This window comes from Prinia subflava, chromosome 1 (genome assembly GCF_021018805.1).
Source record: "Prinia subflava isolate CZ2003 ecotype Zambia chromosome 1, Cam_Psub_1.2, whole genome shotgun sequence".
In the NCBI taxonomy this organism is placed as follows: domain Eukaryota; kingdom Metazoa; phylum Chordata; class Aves; order Passeriformes; family Cisticolidae; genus Prinia; species Prinia subflava.
In genome coordinates, this window is record NC_086247.1 from 8,483,962 (window position 1) to 8,505,440 (window position 21,479).

General features: G+C 37.3%; 1 protein-coding gene across 5 annotated transcripts in view; it reads right to left on the minus strand.

Moving 5' to 3' along the window:
* Positions 1 to 666: 666 nt before the first annotated feature.
* EFR3A (EFR3 homolog A) overlaps positions 667 to 21,479 on the minus strand; it is a 78,107-nt gene continuing 57,294 nt past the window's right edge. For 4 of the 5 annotated variants that reach the window (XM_063410766.1, XM_063410699.1, XM_063410537.1 and 1 more), the window contains 9 exons: positions 18,972 to 19,133; positions 17,600 to 17,731; positions 17,053 to 17,120; positions 15,745 to 15,872; positions 9,521 to 9,609; positions 6,704 to 6,752; positions 5,524 to 5,627; positions 4,877 to 4,926; positions 667 to 3,676 (listed from right to left, as the gene is read on the minus strand). In XM_063410766.1, the coding sequence (XP_063266836.1) occupies positions 3,571 to 3,676; positions 4,877 to 4,926; positions 5,524 to 5,627; positions 6,704 to 6,752; positions 9,521 to 9,609; positions 15,745 to 15,872; positions 17,053 to 17,120; positions 17,600 to 17,731; positions 18,972 to 19,133 (888 nt within the window). In that variant the 3' untranslated portion in view covers positions 667 to 3,570. The remainder of the gene's footprint in view (positions 3,677 to 4,876; positions 4,927 to 5,523; positions 5,628 to 6,703; positions 6,753 to 9,520; positions 9,610 to 15,744; positions 15,873 to 17,052; positions 17,121 to 17,599; positions 17,732 to 18,971; positions 19,134 to 21,479) is intronic. The other variant, XM_063410620.1, reaches the window with a different exon arrangement.

The window sequence follows — 21,479 nt, forward strand, 5'->3', positions numbered from 1 at the left end:
TTAGGTTCTACAAAGTACTAAAAGGTCTCCCCAGAGCCAGGGGAAATCATGGATTTCCTCCAGGATGGACTGCCCCAACCCAAGGCTGTCTCCACAGCAGAGATGCTCCAGCCCTTTGACCAACTCCGTGGCCTGCTCTGGACAAGTCAACATCTTTCGTGTTTTGGGGGCTGCAGAGCCTCAGGTGGGGTCTCACAAGGGCAGAGTACAGGGGGACAATGCCCTCCCTGGCCCTGCTGCCCATGGGGCATTGGGGGCAGCCCAGGACATGTTTGGTTTCTGGGCTGCCAGAGCACATTGCTGGGACATGTTGAGCTTCTCATCCACCCAAACCCCGAGCCCTCCCCAGGGCTGCTCCAATCCATTCCCTACCCAGTCTGTGTTTGTGCTTGGGATTGCCCTGACACAAGGTGCAGGACCTTGCACTTGGCCTTGTTGAACTTCATGAGATTCACAGAGCCTGACCTCTCAAGCCTGTCCAGGTTTAATAGTAAATAAATGTAGCAGTTTAATAACGATGCAATGCTGTAATATCTGGGAAAAAAAAAAAAAAGAAAAAGAAAAAAAAAAGGGTGTGTAAACGGAGGGCTTTTTTAAATGCTAAAATATTAGTAATTGACATATAACTTGTCAGCAATAAAAAATTAACAGACACCTTAGAAAAGATGAATTTTTAAATTTTGGTTTATTTTATTGCTGAAATATAGATTGCACAGTGTGTTCTTACATTTATTGAAACTGGTTCATTACGTACAGTACATAATATATGACCATTGGAACAACAGACAAATTAGCCCTACTCTGATTTTGGACAACAGGCTATTTCTACCTTTTATATTACCATGAATTTAATTTATCTTAAAGTGACTCACTACCAAAAGCTGTATTTTTTCAAGATGACATAATAGGAAAGAGAATCCCAAGCAACAGCTGGAATACATTTAAACTGGGTACCAATTATAACCATTAAGACAGTGCTCAGTGTGTTACAGATAACACAGGGCCACTCTGCATAAGGAGCTTTTAAGTTCTGCAGCTTGTCTGAAGAACATAAAGAGATAAGTGAAACAAAGCAGCTTTGTACTGTACAACAAACAGCATTCTTAATTCTTTTGGTTTCATTCATTGGCTCATGTAACAATAACTACCAAAACAATACATTTTACAGTCACTCCCATCTCCCATGTGTCTAGAAAGGCCAGAGTGAACCAATTATCAACTTACAGACTCCCTGAATTTCCATAAAGGAAGAAATTAAATCTCATGTGAACACACAGAGTGTTACAAGCTCTTCACTCCCTGCACTACACCTGCACAACACCTGCATTTCTCAAACTGAACACTGGAAACATGGAAACCTACCATCACCATAGAGGAAAAATACTTCATCAACAGAACAGAAAACAGAAATGCTGAGTCTAGTTTTTTCACATGCAGCATTCATGCAACAGAATTCAATCACAGAAACAATCCTGTATTTACAGCACAGTCTCCATACTGCACAAGTGCAAACAGAAGTACATTCTTTATTACTTAAGACTCCTTCTTTTTGTACAAAAGTGCCGAGTGATATTCTTAAAAAACTGACAGAGTGGGTAGGTGTTTTACATCGTATCCCTAGGCGGGATTTACTTTTTAAAAAATTACACTCTTTATACAGACCAAAAAACTATTAGTCTTACCTTAAAAAAAAAAAGAAAAAAGAAAGAAAAAGAAAGTGAAAACTAAAAGCTAGAGTCCTATTTATGTGTAGACTGTGGTCTGATCAGGCTGATACGCTGCAGCAGTAAAAATCACAACGGAATGCTGTAGATAAGGGGCTGTTTCGTCATCCACTAACAGCTGTGATTGCACTGTTAAACTGAAAAGAAGGTCTCAATTACCTTTTGAGCTTTGTGAATGCCTTCTGAAAGTCTCAGCATGTCATCTCATAGGTTTAAGTAGCTGATATTTCTCTGATGTCATGCCACATCAGACTTTTAGAAAACTGTTCTACAGTTCAAAAAATTTTAAATCCTTTTTTTACAGTGGGTTTCCAAATGCTCCAAACAGTCAGCAAATTAGCAGGACTAATAATCTTTTAGATCTTGAGTTACTCAACTCAATCAAAGATTAATTTTGGTTGCGACTTCTGAAAGTCATCTAAACCAAGCTCCTGCTCAAAGCAGGGCTAACTGAAGTCAGGTTACTTTGTTCATGTTCACTGTTCATCCAAAACACTCAATTAAATGTCTACATTATTATAGATATTTGAGAGCATTCATTCATGTTCGCACCAACTAAGTCAGATTCAGAGAGATTAAGGACTTAAAACTTACTATTCACAGAATCAATGAATGCTGTTCTGCTTTTTTTGCCAGCAGGATTTAGTGAGTCATAAAGACAGCCTTGACAATTATCATCAAATGTCCATGATTTACTCTATCAGTTTTGCTTTATTTACATTTAAATAGTATATGCTCAGATACATAAACCTATGAAAGTTACCTTAAAGGCTTGAGAAATGAAACAAAAACAAACACAGAGATGCATCTCTAAAAATGCTTTTGCTTGAAAATATATGTAATAAATTCTTGATCTCTAAATGGTTTAATTGAGTTTTCTTTCAATTTCTAAAATATCACTAAAAAGCTGTTATAAACTACAGAGAAATGTTTCATAGAATATAGTTTCAGTATTTATGATTCAAAATGCCCTCAGTTTTTCTGCTACACTAAATATATCTCTCCTGTATTTATACTAAAGCAGACAGGAAAATACTACAGTGTTTTCAAAAGTACAGTCTGTAAACCATACATCTTAAGACATGAAATATATTGCACAATTCCGTGCTTCAAGAGGAGATTTCTCCTCTCTTATGCGAAGCTTAAGATTAAACTTTTAGCAAGAAACACAGGACATACACTGGATGTATCTATCTAAAAAGCATGTTATGTGATGCATCAAAATATACTTAACAAGTGTTCATTAACTGTATTTGAACACATGTAAGGTATTGTTTTTTCCATCTATTCCAAACCAAACAAGTTGAGTAGCTATGACAGAACGAGAGGGAGCTCAGGTAGTGCTCCACTGGTTACACTGCATGAGATGAAGCAAGCCAAAAGCATTCTAGTTTGACACAGAATTGAGGTGGAGAGGAAAAATAAAAAAAACAACAAAACAACCAAACAACAAACCAACCAACCAAAAAACCCAAAAACAAACCAAACCAAAAAAAAGGCTTTAATAGGTTTTTCAGTTACAATATCTCAAATTAAAGGAATTTGAAGCAATACAAATTCCTAGAGTAACTGAAATATTTACCTATGTGCAAGACAAGTTTTAAATTTGACTTTTACATGTACTCAAATATGAAGGAACATGGTCTGTGAAAAACCTAACTCAAAATATATTACAGAACAAAACAATTCAAGACAATTTCATGAATTTGGCTAAAGTAATCTGTATTTGGCTCATGTCCATCATTATATTAAAGTTAGATACAATGAACAATAAAATTTGAAAACTCATCTTGTTCTTTCTATTGTACTCTACTCTAAATAACGTCCAGCAGACTTCAGAAGACACTTAATACACACAAAGATCTGGAAACTTCATCTCATAGACTGGAACAGAATGGTAATGAGCATGTCCAGCAGTAACGGTCATCGTTCCTGAGGGGCTGGGCGGAGGACTGCGTGAGAAGCACAACCAATACACAGAGTTTATAGTTACATGCATTGCTGTTTGTAACTTTACACACACAGGTGAGAAACAAGAGTAAACTACCCCCCCATATATATACACCAACAGCGTATCATAAAATAATAAAATGCCAACAGCATTTTATCCTAGTCCTGAAATTCTAATGAAATTATCATGCCCTGAGGATTTTTGTATTCTCGTCTAAATCATCAATTTCCCTGATGTTACAGAATCATCAAAATGCGTCTTACTGCTAATAAATATTATTTATCCTGCATAGTGATGTGCACAACTCTCTATAATAACACCATGTACTACTTGGGGTGCTCAACATCTAATTACTTTCTCAACCAGATGCAGCAATGGGAAAACAACAGCATCTTGCAATACTACAGATAGACAAAGAGATACTGCAAGACACGATGACATGGTTTCTGGATATTCTCCACTATCAGGAAGATTCAAAGTAGGAAGAAAATCGAAGGGATGAAAAGCACTGTTTTTCAGTGTGCTGGTTTTGGTTTGGACATTTTTTTTACAGTAGCTGGTACAGGGCTGTGTTTTGGATTTGTGCTGGAAACAGTGTTGGTAACACAGGGATGTCTTTGTTACTGCTGAGCAGAGTCAAGGTCTTTTCTGCTCCTCATACTGCTGTGCCAGGCTGTAGGTGGGCAGGAAGCTGGGAGGGGACACAGATGGGACAGCTGACCCCAACTGACACATGGGATACCCCGTATCACACGGTGTCATGCTTAGCAGTAACAGCTTTAAAGAAAGAAGCAGGAAAAAAAGGACACTCAGAGTGATGGCATTTGCCTTCCTAAAAAGCCCTGCTTAGCTGGAGATGGCTGAACAACTGCCTGCCCATGGGAAGTGAATTAATTTCTTATACTGTTTTGCTAGTACGTGTGACTTTTGCTTTACCTATTAAATTGTTCTTGTCTCAACCCATGGTTTTTCTCACTGTTGCCCTTCTAATTCTCTTCCTCATGAGGAAGAAGGGTTAAGCCAGTGAGGGGGTTAAGCCAGTGGGGGCCTAGCAGGGTTAAACCACAGCATTCAGTTAAGGCAATTATTTTCTCTCTATTACATGTGTTTGAGAACACTATGACATAACCATCTGAAAATAGCCACAATTGCTTTATCAGTAATTTTTCAGTTACGATATTCATCTTGCATAAAGCCTTACCGGATGGTGAGTTCCAGTATCTGTGCCAGTCTATCATGAAGCAAGTTTGCCTAGGGAAAAAATAAAATTGAATTATTAACCCCCAGATATTGAACTGAGCTACAATGGGTGTGCCAGGCCATACTCAGGTGAGTGTGTTCCACATTGCCACATATAAATCTAGGCCACATTTCTTAATTTCCTTTCTCACTGCTGCAAGGATTCTGAGCCTTAAGGATGCATTTGAGATGAAGTGAGCCTGTCCTGGAGTGCCAAGAACTATATAGTAAATTCTGCTGTTGCAAGTTTAACAAACCTGAAATACATTTAGTTATTTAAAAGACATAGTAGGTTAGATGCTGCTCCAGTTATCCCAGAATGAAGTAGGAATGGACTATGAACCTGGATTTCAAAGACAGCAAGGAAAATATTAAGGTGAAAAATGTACAAGTTACCCATTACCTTCCAAATGGTCTAGGAACAAACAAAAATACACTTCGAATTACTGGAATCTCCCAACATTGATAGCAGTGGAGACAAAACAAAGAACTGAACTTCTAAAGAAGTAACAGCAGCAGTGACACAAGAACTTAAATCACCTTTAGTCAGCACATGCCTATTAATGCCTACACTGATATCCTCAGTGCTAACATTTTGCAGAAACTCACTTTGGTTTCACACTGAGCTGCAATTTCTTCAAACGGTGCTTTTTGGAACTTTTCAATCACAAGACGCCTTTTTTCCTTCTCCTGTTCTTCAAGTCCATTGTTATCTTAAAAGAATAATAAAAAGGAAAATAAAGACAAATGCAATCTTTGCCTATGAGGTACAAGAGATATCAAATGTGCACTGCGGAAGCGAACAAGGATTGTGCTTGAAGTGATGCAACCATTCTCAAGTGAGCTGTCATCAGGCATTGCTCCTAAAGCAAAACGCAGATAATATTTCAAGGAGACAGTCTGAGGACCCAATTTTCCCACTTTCTTACTAAGTCTTTAATTATAAATAACATCCAGGGTCCCTTTTGCTTTACTGTCTGCACTTCTCACTTACTGCACACAGGTTCAGATTCAAGAGAGAACAAGAATCTCCCAGGATCATGCTGACAGGTGGCCAGAGTTTTCTATCACAGTTTGGGAAAAGCCAGTTCAACCTCCATAAGCTAACTGAACCTACAAGGAGCTGGAACTTTCCAGCATCTAATGAATTTAAGTACCACATGGATTAGGCACACTTGGAATACTGTCAGATTAAATTACTGTTTAGAATATGTCTACTGTTCTGAACATCAACTTTTAATCCATATTTTAAACAAGATTTTGGTAGACTGCAAAACATTAATTAGCAATTACTTAAGTAATATGAAATAAGGAATCTGGATAATTCTGATTTCTTGTAGCCAGGTCATTTGTCAGAATAATATTCTTTTCAAAAATCTTAGCACTTGAAAACCTGCATACTGTGTAATTTACTACCTATTTTTTGAATGCACTGAAGACCTGAAAATCTTAACACATAAAAAATACTCAAGTTACTACAAACATAATCACTTAGTGTAACTTGAATATCTCACATTTATAGCTTTGTCTGTACCACAAATGTAATAGATTTCCAGGCATTTCCAGATGCTTTTCATTCAGTCCCATTAACTTCAGAAAATGAATTCAGTAACATTACCAAGATATAATTTCAGAGATTTAGAAGCAAATAACTGGAGTTCTAAACAGATTTACTAGCTGAAAAGAAACAAAAGTAATATTTTATATTATTCTGGCCTCTCCGTTTTCTTCAGCAATTCCATAGTAATCAAGAACTATGCTGCATAAACAAAACTGTAATAAATCTTACCAATGGCTTTCTTCAAAGCTTCAAAGGTGATTTCTTCAGTATTATCAATCTAAACACACAGAAACGAAACTCCTTAATCATCACATTTAACATATAAGCTTCTAAAAAAATAAGGAATATGATAAACATAGAAGGCCAAAACAGCCAGAACTTTTCTGCCTTACAAGTCTGTAATAACTTTATTTGGATTTCTGTGACAGTTAACAGATCACTAATTCACATTTTATAAGAAATTAGTGAGGAAATTTTTATCAAATAAGACCAAGGAAAACTTTCCAAATTGTAGTCAAGATGCTCTATGGCAACAATAGTTTATAAATGGATTTAGATTTTGGCAGAAGAGTCCTTTAGGTCAGGAATAAGCTGTAGTGTTTCTATACTGTAAAATCTCAGTACTGGATTTAGAGAGCTGTTGCCAGTAACGTCAGCTGCTTCCTGAGACTCGCTGAGTTACCAGAATGTGATGCTAAAATAGGAGATGACAGTGGAGTGCAAAATGGAAATGGTTATTGTTTTAGGCTAACTTTGTACCATGATGGATCCAAATAATTTGGTGCTTCCATCATAAACACTGGAGTTAAAGTGCTCTTCATAACAAGCTGTGTCTGATGCACTGAGAAAATTTGTTCATTTACTGATATGAATATCCATTTGCTACTGCAGATGTACTTCACCAGGAATTGTTTGAGGATGCAGTATTACTGAAGTGTTTCAATTCATTATAGACCTTGTTTCTATACCAGTAAATATATTTATAGCGAAGCCACCCTCATGGCATTAGGGGAGAATTCTTAGGTGGAAGAACAGTCTTCACCTGAACATAACACAGTTTCTTGGCTTGAACTTCCCCACTTCAATCCTTCCAACACATAAACAGCATTATACTTGGTTATTAACACCACAGAAGCACAGAATCTGCATTTACAAGTGCTTTCCCCTTATAAATGGAGATAACTATGGAATAACTCACCTTCCTGAACAGGATCCACTAACAGACTTGGCACAACAAAAAACTTCACATCCACTGACTGAAGAACTGCATTTGCATTGGATATAATAACAGCTATTTTATAGATGAACAGTCCTCTATCTCAGTGCAGAAATGATACCATTTGTCATTATGTCCTAAAACTTCCATTAATTAAAACGTAATCCTCTCAATCATAAAGATTTACACTTGGTTTTTTGCAGTTTAGTTCTACTAATGGTTATGGATTGCTATACTGACTAATTTACATAGCAAGAAAACCAGATTTCATACGTACATAGGTATGAAGATGCAGTCAGCTAACTGGAAAATACTGTTTTCTCCTTTGCCTGGTAAACAAACCTCATAAAGCAAGTAAAGGAGGAATACTTTGCTTCTTGTGTTCCTGATTAATAAAATTCTTGCTTTTAAGAGATAAAAAGTAATTCATTATCCAAGACACTGGACTACACTAAGACCACAGTAAGCTGAGAACCCATAAAAAGATTTTATCTACAACCACTACATCCACTTGAAAAAGGTCTATGTATCAATGCTTGACATAACAACAGCATAACCCGAAAACTGAAATGAAACTTCTCTCATTTAATTCTACTTTCAAGGGAGTTGTTCAATTACATGTAACCACATATAATGCATGATTTTAAAACAGAGTACTAAAGTCAAACAGCCTCAGTCCTATGAGGAGCATTACTTGCTTCAGAAATCTAGAGAGTTGATTGTCTCACTTATTTTTCAAACATGTTTTTATTCTTTCTCGTGAACTTTTATCTATGTCCTTGCTAATGCACAAAATCAAGAAGTGAACACCAAAGATCATCTGAGGTATCATCAGCACAAGGCAGAAAGGAATAATAATAGTAATAATAGTAGTAATAGTAATAATAATAACGAACATATCACTCCTTTCTAAAGTAAAGCTTGCTCCTTTGTTATAGCTTAATACTAATTTTTAACTAATATTCAGCTTGATTCAGTCCACACATTTTGCTTCGTGTCTCCAGGCAGTTTGTGCTTGAAGATGTCATGTACCTCATCTGAGGTACAAACATCTCAATTTAAACAGCTGATCTCCACTGCAGCCAGCAGAAATCTAGCTAATAAAAATCAGTAGAACCTTGCAGAATATTCAGAAGTAGAAATTTATTTTAAGAAATACTTCAAATCAAGGGTCAAACGGTGTGGGATAATTTCAATTATAATGCGGTCTTCCTAAGGGATAATTAGCATCAGCTCCTGTATCCTACATATGAACTTTTTGTTGCTACTTTATCCTTCCTGTGACTTCTATGTGCTGCATGGCAAACTCTTCTGGAGGGGAACAGTGACACTGGTGCACACACCCTGCTCAGTCTTTATCTCCCGCTCTCCCACTCAGAGCCTGCACGTCTCCCACCAGGCTTCTGTTTCTCTAGGCTTCTATTTCACAGCCCCAGGTTGTTAAATAAATCTCTCAAATCCTTCAAATGATACAGGGATACGGATGCTGAAATTTATTGTATCTCTCAAAAGGCAAAGAAAACATTTTAGAATATTTACTCATAAAATACCAGTTGTTCAACATGTAAATAAATGTATTGTTACACCATAATCTGCAGCACTATCTGTAAAAACTGTACTGACAAAATACTTGAGTTTTTTATAGAATAAGATCAGCAGAGTGTCTTTGACAACAGATTTCTGCAAACACACAACTTAAAAAACTAACCCTTCAAAGTATGTAACATTGCTAGAATAATCAGATATCCAATTTCCTGGGAAAAGTTCACTTGCATTTCCCCCTCCCTCCATTCAAGATGCTGCTTTAAAATAATCTGTGATTTTCATACCTTATCCTCTGTGCCGTTGCTGGACAGAATATCCACCTGAATAGACACTGTGTCCACAATACTCTTCCTCCTGGAGAGTCTGTCCTCATCTAGCACAAAAAGAAATTATCTCACTTTTTGCATAACATTCTTGAAACATGATCAGTCAAATTTCTACTCATCAGATGCAGATTTATTTCCATATGCCTGTTTAACCCAAGATCATCTATTTTATCATCTGAATTGTGAAAAATGATACATTTAGAATTACTGCTCTAAATTACTAAATATGAAGAAAAATAACCTTTTTATAGTCCTTCCCTCCTCTCATTTCAATCTTTTCAACTTCCCCTTGAAATTCCAGAATTTTAAAAAATTGAGGTCTTATTCAAATGAATAATAAATAACATAGCACATGATGATACATAACTGTAAAATCCTTTACAAAAGCCTGAACTTTTTTCTGGTTCTGAAATTGAAATTGCACAAACCGAACTGAAATTAAGGTATTAATTTTAAGGTATTTAAGAGCTTCTTGGAAGATGATTCATTGACAGAAGAAACAAAGATTTCTGAATGGAAATGAACAACAATCCTTCCTTTTTCTTGTTGCTACAAGTACCATATTCAGTAAGTCTAAAAATCTACTGAGGAAAAAAATTCTCTCCATTTCTCACTTCCTACAAATATTTTAGCAGGTCCAGCTGGCCTAAAAAGTTGTCAGAATCAGACCAACTGTGCTGATACTTGAAGAAACACAACAATTTAGTTAATGCATAAGGAGATTATGATCAAATGATCCATCAGTTGATGGAATCTCCTGTGACTGCACCATTAGGACAATGCACCATTAGTGTTTTCTCATTTTTGACATTTAATAGATTAACAAAAGATTTTAAAGAAAAGTAAAAATACACTTCAAGACTTGTCACAAGGATCCTCTGATAAAAAGACACTTGAGTGGCGTGAATTTTGTGTATCTCATTTACAAAACCATGAATTGCGATGTCACATTTTAGATTTTAGGTAACATCAAGTCTTTTGGACCTTGCTATTATTATTTGATGGCTTGCACTACACATTTAAAAGCAGCTACAGGCACTTGATACTAAAAAAAGGAGAAGGACTGTAAAACTCCCTCACGACAAAGGTAATTTATGCTGGTTCTTCTGCAACTTTTGTTTAAACCACTTCTAGCCAAGCAAAGTGCTTTTGCAAATATTGATCAGGAACAAACAGAATTTATTCCAGCAGAGCTGAACATGCTCAGCTTTTAAAAACCAAGAAATAACTTTCAGAAGTCACATAAATGAAATGTCATTTTAAGATCAAGAGACAGTGAAAGAACAAGATTAGTGAAAACCACCTGAATTTTACTAATATTTGCCAGGTTGTCAGAGACCCTGAGTATTTGAAATGGCATTTTGAAGGATTTACTGAATTTTTAATCCCTGATGGCTCAATGGAATGACCCAGTGCATTCCAAATCTGAGGAAAGCACCTCAGCCCCAAAGGGAAAACACCCGATAAAACCACATCTCTGCTGCCATCTTGCTGCTCTCTCTATAACTGACACACAAACACCAGGAGAAACATTTTAGGGACTACTTTGGATAGAATTCATTTTTGTAATGGAGGTCTCACTAAACTTGCATATGAAGTATGCCCATTTATCTTTAATTTCAACATATTAAGTGGGTAAAAAAAATCGTGAGAATTACCATTTTTGCTCTTATAAGATACAGTGTTCATCTACACACACAAAGGAGCCCAGGGGCTCGAGGATGATGGTGATGGAGTCCCAACACTCAGTGCCTCAGCCCATGCCAAGGCTGCCCCAGAAGCCTTGGGCAATAATAGGAGCAGCTCTGTGTGTCACCTCACTGACCCAGGCAGGAGCCATCACTTTTGACAAGGGACAATGGCTTTAAAGTAAAAGAGGGAAGATTTTGATTCGATATTAGGAAGAAATTCTCTCCCATGAGGGTGGTGAGGCACTGGCACAGGTTGCCCAAAGAAGCTGTGGCTGCCCCATCCCTGCCAGTTTTCAAGGCCAGGTTGGATAGGGCTTCGAGCTGCCCTTTAAAGGTGCCTCTTTCCCTGAGTGAGGGACTCTATTCCTTGAGCAGTCATTATCCTGAATGGCCAATGACTAAGATGAATCATCATTTTTTGAACAACTGATAGCTTCTTCCAACTTTCTACAGGTTTTTGTAATGTCACTCAAGAAGGTAATTAGTACCATCACAAAAATGATACCTATGGCTCTACTACCTGCTCAGGAAAACAGAATAGGAAACTACATTTGGTGGAGTACCAAATCATGAGTAAACACAACAGCAAACCCCACAGCAGCTAACATTGCTACAGGCATGTCAAGGAGAGAAACAAAAAAGAAAGCGTAAGGAAACACTAAGTCCACTAAGTACAACACAATTTCTGGCCTAAATGTCTTTAGGCCTTCTAAGAGCATTTTTTGACTGCACATCCTACAGGGACACATCACAGGCAGGAGAGCAGACTGACCTAGAGCTCATTTTTACCTTTTGACTTGTGTTTGCATTTATGAGGTTTTTTGCCTGATGGAGATAGAGTTGAATTAAATATATATATATGTATAGACAAAAAATTATTTAAAGTCTTTTAAATTATTTGTTTTCTCCCTCCCTCAAGTAAGAAAGAGAAACAAGTATAAAAATTTGCAAATACGAATGTCTTTCCAGTTAAGAAGTATCAAGACATGAAACAAAGACAAGATCACAAAATTATGTCTGTAAGTCATTGTTAAACATCATATCACTGATATGTGGAAACAGGAAAAATAATTAGGCTGAAATATTTACTAGCTTTTTGCGTTCAACCCTAGGTTTCACAGGAAAACACAAAAAATGGATCATTTTTTTAAGATTAGTGATCTCTTTTGAAACACTACATTCTAGCATTATAATATTAATAGCAGAAATGTACATTTCCTTGCAGTAAAAGAGAAATGCTTAGGAAATCCAAAATATTCACTTGGTCTTGATTTAGTTAAACAAAAAGCTTGGGAAGCTCAATATTCCACAGGATCAGAGATTAATGAACTTAACTAGCTAGGGTAAGAGTCAAGGAACAAAGTTTGGTTGCTGTTCTTTATAAAAAAATTACAAAATCCCCAAAGTCATCTGATTCACATATGCTAAGGCTTAGGATTAAATATGGCAATTTCTCATCACCTGCAGAGGCAGTTAATCACACTCTTTCAGTGAAACTCAATTAAGGTTGATGTCAGAACTTACGTCTTTCCTGTGTGGGAATGCATTTTTAGCAGAGTATACCAGAAAACCTTAGTGAGGGCATTTGAGTACAAATATATCTGAGTTTCTAGAAGAGGCTTAACATAAATTTCAAACCAGGCTATCTTCATCACTCCATTCTCATTCATTCAAAGCCTGTAACATTTCCTCACTTGCTGCCCACCTCTTCTGCCAATACTAAAAAATAATGCTAACTAGTTTTTTAGATGTCAGAAGAAATAAGTATAGGAAGATTATCCTTTTTAGAAGAAGACAACCAGCAACAAAAAACACACTGTGGCTGTGTTGGAACATTTCACTAATGTGCCTGCTTGCATGTGGGACAAAAAAAAGACCTGTTGTCTGGGGTACTCGATTCCTCCCACAGTAACTATCCAAAAAAGATATTCAAGAGCAGGCAGCAATGTTTCTGAATCAGACTGTAAGAGCAACATATCTGGCATTCAGTGTCTGTATGTACTTTGGCTTTTTCTATGTGTAAGCTAGAGAATACAGAAATCACATTTTACTGCTAGGTACTTTAAAAAGGCCATGCCTTGGGCTGGGGTATCCACATGTCTATTACAACAGCAACCAGTTATATACAGCCACAAAACACATGTGGTTGAGAAAAAATTCTTCAATCAATTTTTTTCAGTAAGTTGTTCAATTGGCTGTTGAAAATATATTCAAAGCCAAAAGCATATAATTGTCATATACTAGCTAGTCCTTCTCACATTATTCACTCAGCCTGTGCAGCATGAACTCCCACAAACCTTCCTCAGGCAACACTTTAATTCCACTGTGTGCTGGTTTTGCACGGAAGTAATTTTTTTTAAGAAAAGTTATGACAAAACCAGTCAGTGATTAGGGTTAAATACTGATATCTGGTGAAGCTAGAAAGGTGACACCTCTGTGAACACACAAGTTAAAATCAGAGGAATCCCAGGACAAAGTTCTCTTTTCTTCTGAGCTGGGAAGAGGTAACAAGCAGGCCCAGCTCCCTCCTTACCATGGGGGCCGGGCAGGGCAGCCCCTGCTGGGTGCCCAGGCCTCTCACTGGGACACCCACGGGGTGCTGGGCTGGGGCCGGGCGCGGTGACTGCCAGGCAGGGCGAGGGCAGCAGGGACAGCCCCGCCCCGGCGGGGTCGGGCCCAGGAGCTGTTAACATCCTGCCACTCATATGTGCCCCCATGGTGCCTGTGAGGCCTGACAGGGCCGGGCTGGGCCTCAGCAACTGCCCGGCAGAGGAAGGGGGGGAATCCTTTACTATGAACAGCTCCCGCTGCCGCTGCCCAGGCACCTTGCCCAGGGACGTGCCCAGCTGCACCAGAGATCCTGCAGCTGAGACCAAGGGCGGCTCTGCAGCCCACAGAGTGCCCGCAGCTGGAAACTGAAACAGAACCCCTGAGATCCTGGCCCAGCCCTGGCACAGCCTGGTTTTACCACCTTTGGCCACTGCCCAGGAAAAGACCATCATTATCCTCTCCAGACCTGGGAGAGATACTAACTCTTTCCTTGATGGATGAAACTTGCAAACCATTAATCTTTCTCTTACATGAGAGAAACAGTGAAGTCAGTGAAGGAGTTTAGTCTTAGATGGAAAGAGAATGAGAAGATGCCTTGGTTTTCGGCTGAGATTCTTTTGTCAAGCCATGGTAATGGACTGTAATATGACAGAATATCCCTTTAAATTGTAGAAAATATGTATGGGGAGATGAAAAGAGGGTTCAGATCGCAGATATAAGCAAAGGCATTTGTTGTGGGCTAAATAAATACTGAAATAGCTGTGATTTTATGAGAAGCTTGAACAGAGAGAGAAATGAGTTAAGATGAAAATTCCCCAGAAAGAGAAAAGATTTCTGTTCCTACAGATGAGGAAAACCTTTGCCTTTGAACCATTCATCTTTAAAATGGTACCACGTGAGTTTACATGGCCCACAGTGCAACTGTGGGAAGGCTGTGTGATATGGGAGGGACTTCACAAGTGCAGATTCCCAGGCAGCTGCTTTTGTGAGAATTCAAAGCCGCAAGAGAACTGTTCTTTCTTGTGGGTAAGTTTCCGTGGCAGACCAAAAGAGATTTCTCTCTCTAAAAGAACTGGTGAAAGACTATTTTATAGGTGATAAACTGACCTAAGGTTCCAAGTTTTGTCTCTATACACTGTCAGTTAGAAAGAAAAGAAGCTGTTGGGGGAGAGGGCAGTATTTTGAAAGGTTTATTCTGATTCTTATTGGTTTTTTTTCTCTCTCTTGTAGTTTTGTTAATGAACTTGTCTTTACACCCTTCTAAGTTTTGAGTCTGCTTTGGTTTTCTCCTAATTCTATCTCATGGCAGAAAAACAATAAATAATTCTAGTGGGCACTCAAACCACTATGCTGTGTGTTGGCCAGGAAATGGAAGTAGGCGAGCTTGAAACCACTACACAAATTGGTGTTTCTGCCCAGTTTCAACCTGGAACTGTCACACATTGTTACCTGACACTAAGCTTGCATAGGTATCTGATGGAGGAAAACATCTCATTCTTGCTTAAATTAATATCTGCTCAATTAAGAGTTTAACTAAGGCAAATAAATCAGCACAAGACCATATGGAATATCTTTCATCCTATGTTTACATGAAAAGGATAAAGTAAGGTGATCTGTATGTTCCTTCCTCATTTTCTAGATCAAATTAGGTATTCTTTTGAAGCAAAGACTTCATTAAAGATAGTCAAAGTGGGTTCTAGGACTTGCTGCCTCACTTCCATTCTTTAAGGAAAAAAAAAAATCTTAAAAGGACAAATAGTTAAAACTTCTTAATAATAATACAGTAGCTAATGAGGAAAAGAAAAACCACCTTGAGTAGACAAAATGATCTGATTAGGTTTTGTTGCCAAGCAGTAATATTACACTTCATTGACACACAACACATAGGAAAACATTCTTAATAACTGGTACTAAGTGGTGTTGCTATTAATCACCACTTACCTGTTACCTGGGGCACATATGGAACTGACAATCTTTCCACATTGTATCCACTGCCTCCTAATGATTCTGCAATCTTGTTTGTCAGGAAAAATAAATCTTTTTCATCCTTCTCTAAGGATTTTGGAAGGCTGTCAAAACATATATTTCAAGTGATTGTCTAATAGGTATTTGTTGGTTAAGTAAAATATTTTTCTAATGCCTGTGAGCAACCAAGAAGCATCAATGGTAATGATTTGATGGAAATAAAGCTTGGTCAGTTTTTTAGAAATGAATACACACCAAAAATTAGTCCACTGAAAACCTCTGCAGTATTTTAGATTACTTTAACACTTGTTTATCTGAAATAAATTCTTCACCTATTCTGCTACATCTTGAGGGAATATGATCTCTGTTAAATAAATAAATAAATAAACAAAACCCTGCACAGCAACAGTAATACTACTAATAATTTGCCTTGTGGCAAAAAAGACTGAGGGTATCCTGGGCTGCATCAGGAGGAGCAGGTCAGGAGGCTGAGGGAGGGGATCCTGGCCCTTTATTCAGCTCTGGCAAGGCCACAGCTGGAGCACTGAGTCAGGAGCTGGGCTAGCCAGGACATGCAGGGAGCCAACCACAGGGTCACTAAGGTGGATTATGGGGCTGGAGCATCTCCTCAATGAAGACTGAGCAAGCTGGGCCAGCAGTTCAGCATGGGGGAGAAAAGGTGGATCTCAACAGTGTGTACAGCTCCCTTAAGGGAGGGAGGGTGGAAGGCCTCAGAACTAGGCACCTCTCAATGCTGCTTTGTGACAGAACCAGAGGCAATGGGCACAGACTGACACACAGAAGGTTCTGTTTGAACATCAGGAAACAATTTTTGTGCAGAGGTGAAGGTGACCAAGCACTGGAGCAGGCTAGACAGAGAGGTTGTGGAGTCTCCATCCCTGGATATAGTTCAAAGCATCTGGATGTGGTCATGCACAGCTGACCAGGAGTCAGCTTAAGCAGGGGTCTTGGTGATGACCAGATGACCTGACATCCCTTCCAGCCTCACCCATTCTGTGACTCAGTGAAAATTTATTTTGCTTTGTCAGCACACTGAACATCTTATTGTTCATAAATGCCTCTGACTACAATAAAAAAGTCTGAAACCCACTTTTTTTCCCCCCTATAAGTGTACATGCTTTTAATGCTTGGGTTTCTGCTGCCTGTCTAGAACACCATAAAACCTCTGAATCTTTTTCATATATGGAACATTTTTCAATGATGTATGATTTTAATGATTAGTGGACTTCCCTGTCCACTAATTCCCATTTTGTATCTACTTACTCGCATTTATCTTTGAAAATTGTTTCTGGTAGAAAATAAGCTGCTTCCACACTTCTGGTTTCAATGACCTGAAAAAAACCCCAAGTCAAATAGTACAAATGGAGTAGTTCCACAGTTGTTTTCTTCAATACCTAACCTTTGCTAAAATTCACCTCAACACAAATCAGACATTTGGGACTTTTTAACTAGCAAGAGACTGGCTCTCACCCTTTAGACTAAAAATCCCTAAAAATCCAGTTCTCTTGGTCTTGTGCATGTCAATACTGTTTTACCAAAGACGGTGGGGCTGTAAAGCCTTATATCAGATTGAGACTTGGACCTTTATATATGATACCATAATAAAAATGCTATACCTTGTGAGATTATTTTGTTTACAATTTTGAGTCAGCAAATAATGTCATGAGAGACTGAAGATCAAGCACAATGACAGTAGACACAAGTATGGGAGATCAACACCACAAGCAAGTGCCTGACATAAGTTATTCACTGATTTTATGTTAGACTGTGTATTGTTCTAAATGATCTGAATTATTTAACCATGTGTTACCTTGCTGACATGCTGACAAAAGGCAGGAACTGCAATCATCTGACTCAGGAAGTTTAGATATGCTGCAACCAATGCCATGACACCACACCGATTAAACATTGGCAGATTATCTTCATTGATGATGGCAAAGTCCTGAAATATAAAGGGTAGCATTATGTTTTCCAAGGTTAGCAAGCTGTGCTGAATATATGGAAGTCAAAATTATCATTGGTAACACTATCTGACATATGATGTTTATTTGCTATTACTTAGCATTTGATATCTCTCATCTTAAAATTCTAGTCCTTTAGCTCACTCCTGAAAGTAGGAATTTACTGATCTGAAGTTAGAGAGCTTAAAAGATTCAACCATTATGAAGAGAAATAAATTTACTCAACTGAAAATTCTGTTTCTCTGACAGGAAGTACAGGTTAATGACTGGCAGTCTCTTGTCCTGACCACTTGTTGATCGTAACATTTTCTCAGGAAAATTGGAAACAGCAGTTTGATAATAAAGATCATCAGTGTGAATCACAGATACAGCACAATAGGGGGAATTATTTAATGCATATTAACACTTCTATGTTTATTCAGATTGCATTATTTTTGCTCTAGTAAAATTCTTAATTTCATTTCTATCAAGTAAGGATTTGGTTCAATGATATATTTTAAAATTAAGGATGCACACTGCATTTCAGACTTTTTTAATGCAGCTGTATATTTGGGAATAATATGTTCTTAATGACAGAGTGAACTGGGAATACAGGGCTTGATTTCATCAAATTTCCAGGGCACATGTTAGCACTACTTTATTCTTGATTTCAACACAGATAAACTTAGTAAGTTACCCAGTTTCCCTGAAGACTGTATGCAAGTATGAGTTAATATCTGAACCTATTAAGGAAATGTTAAGGAATAAAGCCTAAGACACTGACAGAATTTTACTCTAAGGTAAAATTAAATAGCCTGGTTTAGTCATTATTCCCAACCAATCAATCATACAGAATATTAGAACACAGAATATTATACACAGAATATATTTTTCATCCTGGGTGCAGACACCCCATATATTTTATATAGAACACAAGATCATGGGCTGAGAGAACACCTTGCCAATCTGGTAATGAGTACCAGTGATACTAAGAAATGTTTCTACAGATTTCCACATCTGCTGTTTTTCCTGAACGCCACATGCTGTGGAAGTTTGTTACAAAAATGGTTGGATGAAGTTTCCCCATTAGTAAGTGGTACATACAAAGGCACTTCCTTAGTGATCGATCAAGTTCAGACAGAATATTGAGATTCCCAATTTGAAGATCAGTATCCAAAACCCCCAAGTTTCTCCAATTACACCTATAAATTGTCATTTAATGAACCCAACACAGAGTCATACCTGCAAGGCTATAGCTAATCGAATGAGGTCAATAACCACTTCTTCATTGGCCAGTTCAATTGTAGTGAGAGCTAGAGTTGTAAACAGGAGTTCAAAGTTTTTCTGGACATTGTCTTCTTCTTTGCAGCCTAAATAGATGTGTCTGTACAACTGCTGGCCATGCTATAAAAGACATAAAAGGGAAAATGAATATAAAATAATAGAGTAATTTAGGTTAGAAAAGATATTTGGAGGTCTTCTAGTCCAACTGTGTACTCCAAACATGGCCAACTTTGATGTTACATTGAGATAGAGAATTTCAAAAAAATAAAAAGGATAAAATACAAGTGTACACATACATACAAACAAGTACACGATTAATCAAGTAGACCTCAAGTTTCTAACAACAGCTTCTTTACAAACACTGTACTGTTCTATTTTATGCACAAATGTACAGATAGAGATGATACACAGAACTGCATGATTACTGCACAATATCAGGTGTTGAAATTTATTTCCTGTTGAAATATTAGAAAGAAAATATTTGCCCATTTATGAAAAGGAGAAACTGAAAAGTAATCCTGAAATATTCTCAAGAACATTTGAGTAACTGATGAGCTCCAAGTGTTACACTTGTGAAGACATTAAATTTGTTCATTAAGCAACTCTCCTCAAACAGGAAACCAATAAAAAATTCTGCTAGAAGGTGTTTCAGAAAGTGAGCAGAGATCATTTATCAATGTGTGCAGGGAGGGTGCAGACTAGTGAAGAACACAGATCACTGAATGAAAGACTCTCTACTTCAAAAGGGACTTGCTTCTCCTCATAACACTGTGCCTAACCAAAGCTCTTAAAGAAACTATTACCTCAGCACAAAAGAAGAATGCAAACACAAGAAACACAGGATAAGCAGCAGGTGTTATATGGAACACAGAGCTCAGTACCACCCCAGCATTCTCAGTCTGTAGGCGGGTACAAGTCTGTATCAGCTCACACAATTAATTTTCAAGATCTAAAGACTAACTCCAGATGTATTAGATCAGCTCCAGGAGGAAGAAAAGTGATTTTCAACCTCTCTTTTTCAAACAGGACATATTTACTTAAGAAATAATGATGATATTGTTGGTCTTTTCATTACTTCTAAAATCAAAGAGTTGTTCAAATACATACTGCATTTAGAAAAGAGAGAAACAGAATTATTAGCAAAGTACAGAAGCTACCACAAAATAAAGTTTAGTTGTTTAAAGACCTAGTATATTTGGAAAATAAAAGTAATGAATTTTTTTATCCCACTGATAAAGAATTGCACTCAAATAGGAAAATAAATTATGTGGGTTTTCTCAATATGTATCTTTCTAGAAGACTGGAAAATGCAAGAAGTATTTCCCTTCAAAGATAGGGATAGATATAAACTGAGCACATGGTCTGAGATGAAGAGTTTTGTGCCTGTGTTTGGTTCCATTCCACCTTGGTATGACACACAATTGCCTCAGGTTCCCCATGTAACATCAAACAAGCCTAAATGGTCATCCAGATATTAATGAACTTCTGGAGATGCCTCATCCCTCTCCTTTCATTATGCAGACCATCAGGGAAGAACAGGTGCTAACATGCACATCTACACTGTCAGTAAAATTACACTTATGATACGCACCTGAAAGAGTATCACACAGATAATCATTGACTTACTCATTTCCCAAGGTTAATATATTTTTTAGAAACCTATATGATATTTTCTTGACCTGTGAAGAATCACTTTTCCTCTTCTGCCCTTTTTTTCAGATCAGTATTTACAATTCAAATATTTAGGTTGACAGCTACAACCTTCCTCTAGCAAAATACATCTTATCCAAAATGCTTTAAATCATAAATATGAAATTATTAACTAAAATTTAATTCACTTTTTAAAAGACACTTTACTAATAATTGCCAATGTTGGAGTATTTTTTATAATTGTATTATTGCAGTTGTACATGTACTGGAAAGAATATTAACTGGACTAACTTAGAAGAACAATTATCTTGCAGTATTACTTGAATGCTGTACAACTCTATTTTGCATATTATTACATATGCAGTATTTTGGCTTACTTCACTATTTTCTGGTTTTTGTTTACATACCTACACAGCTAAACCACAGGCAGGAATGACAGAGCACAGTAACAGCTTTACGCATCTTTCCCACATAAAACCAAAGATGTCTACTGTAAGCATTTTCACTCCATGTAAGTATCATCTAAAAAAAATCTGTTTTTCTTTAGAACTTCTGAGAAGTCATATATATGTATACCTGGTACAAAGGTATGTGTATACCTGGTACAAAGGTATGTGTATACCTGGTACAAAATCCTGTGAAAACAATCTTTTAAGAAGATGGATGTTTTGTGCAAAGTTAACTTTCTTAGACATCTTTACCTAAAAAGTAAGACAGAAGTCCCTGTACCACAGCTATAAAAAGATTTCTAAATACAAAACTGTCTAAAAATACAGCAAAATAAAAGGCATACAAGTGAAAAATTGCTACTGAGCA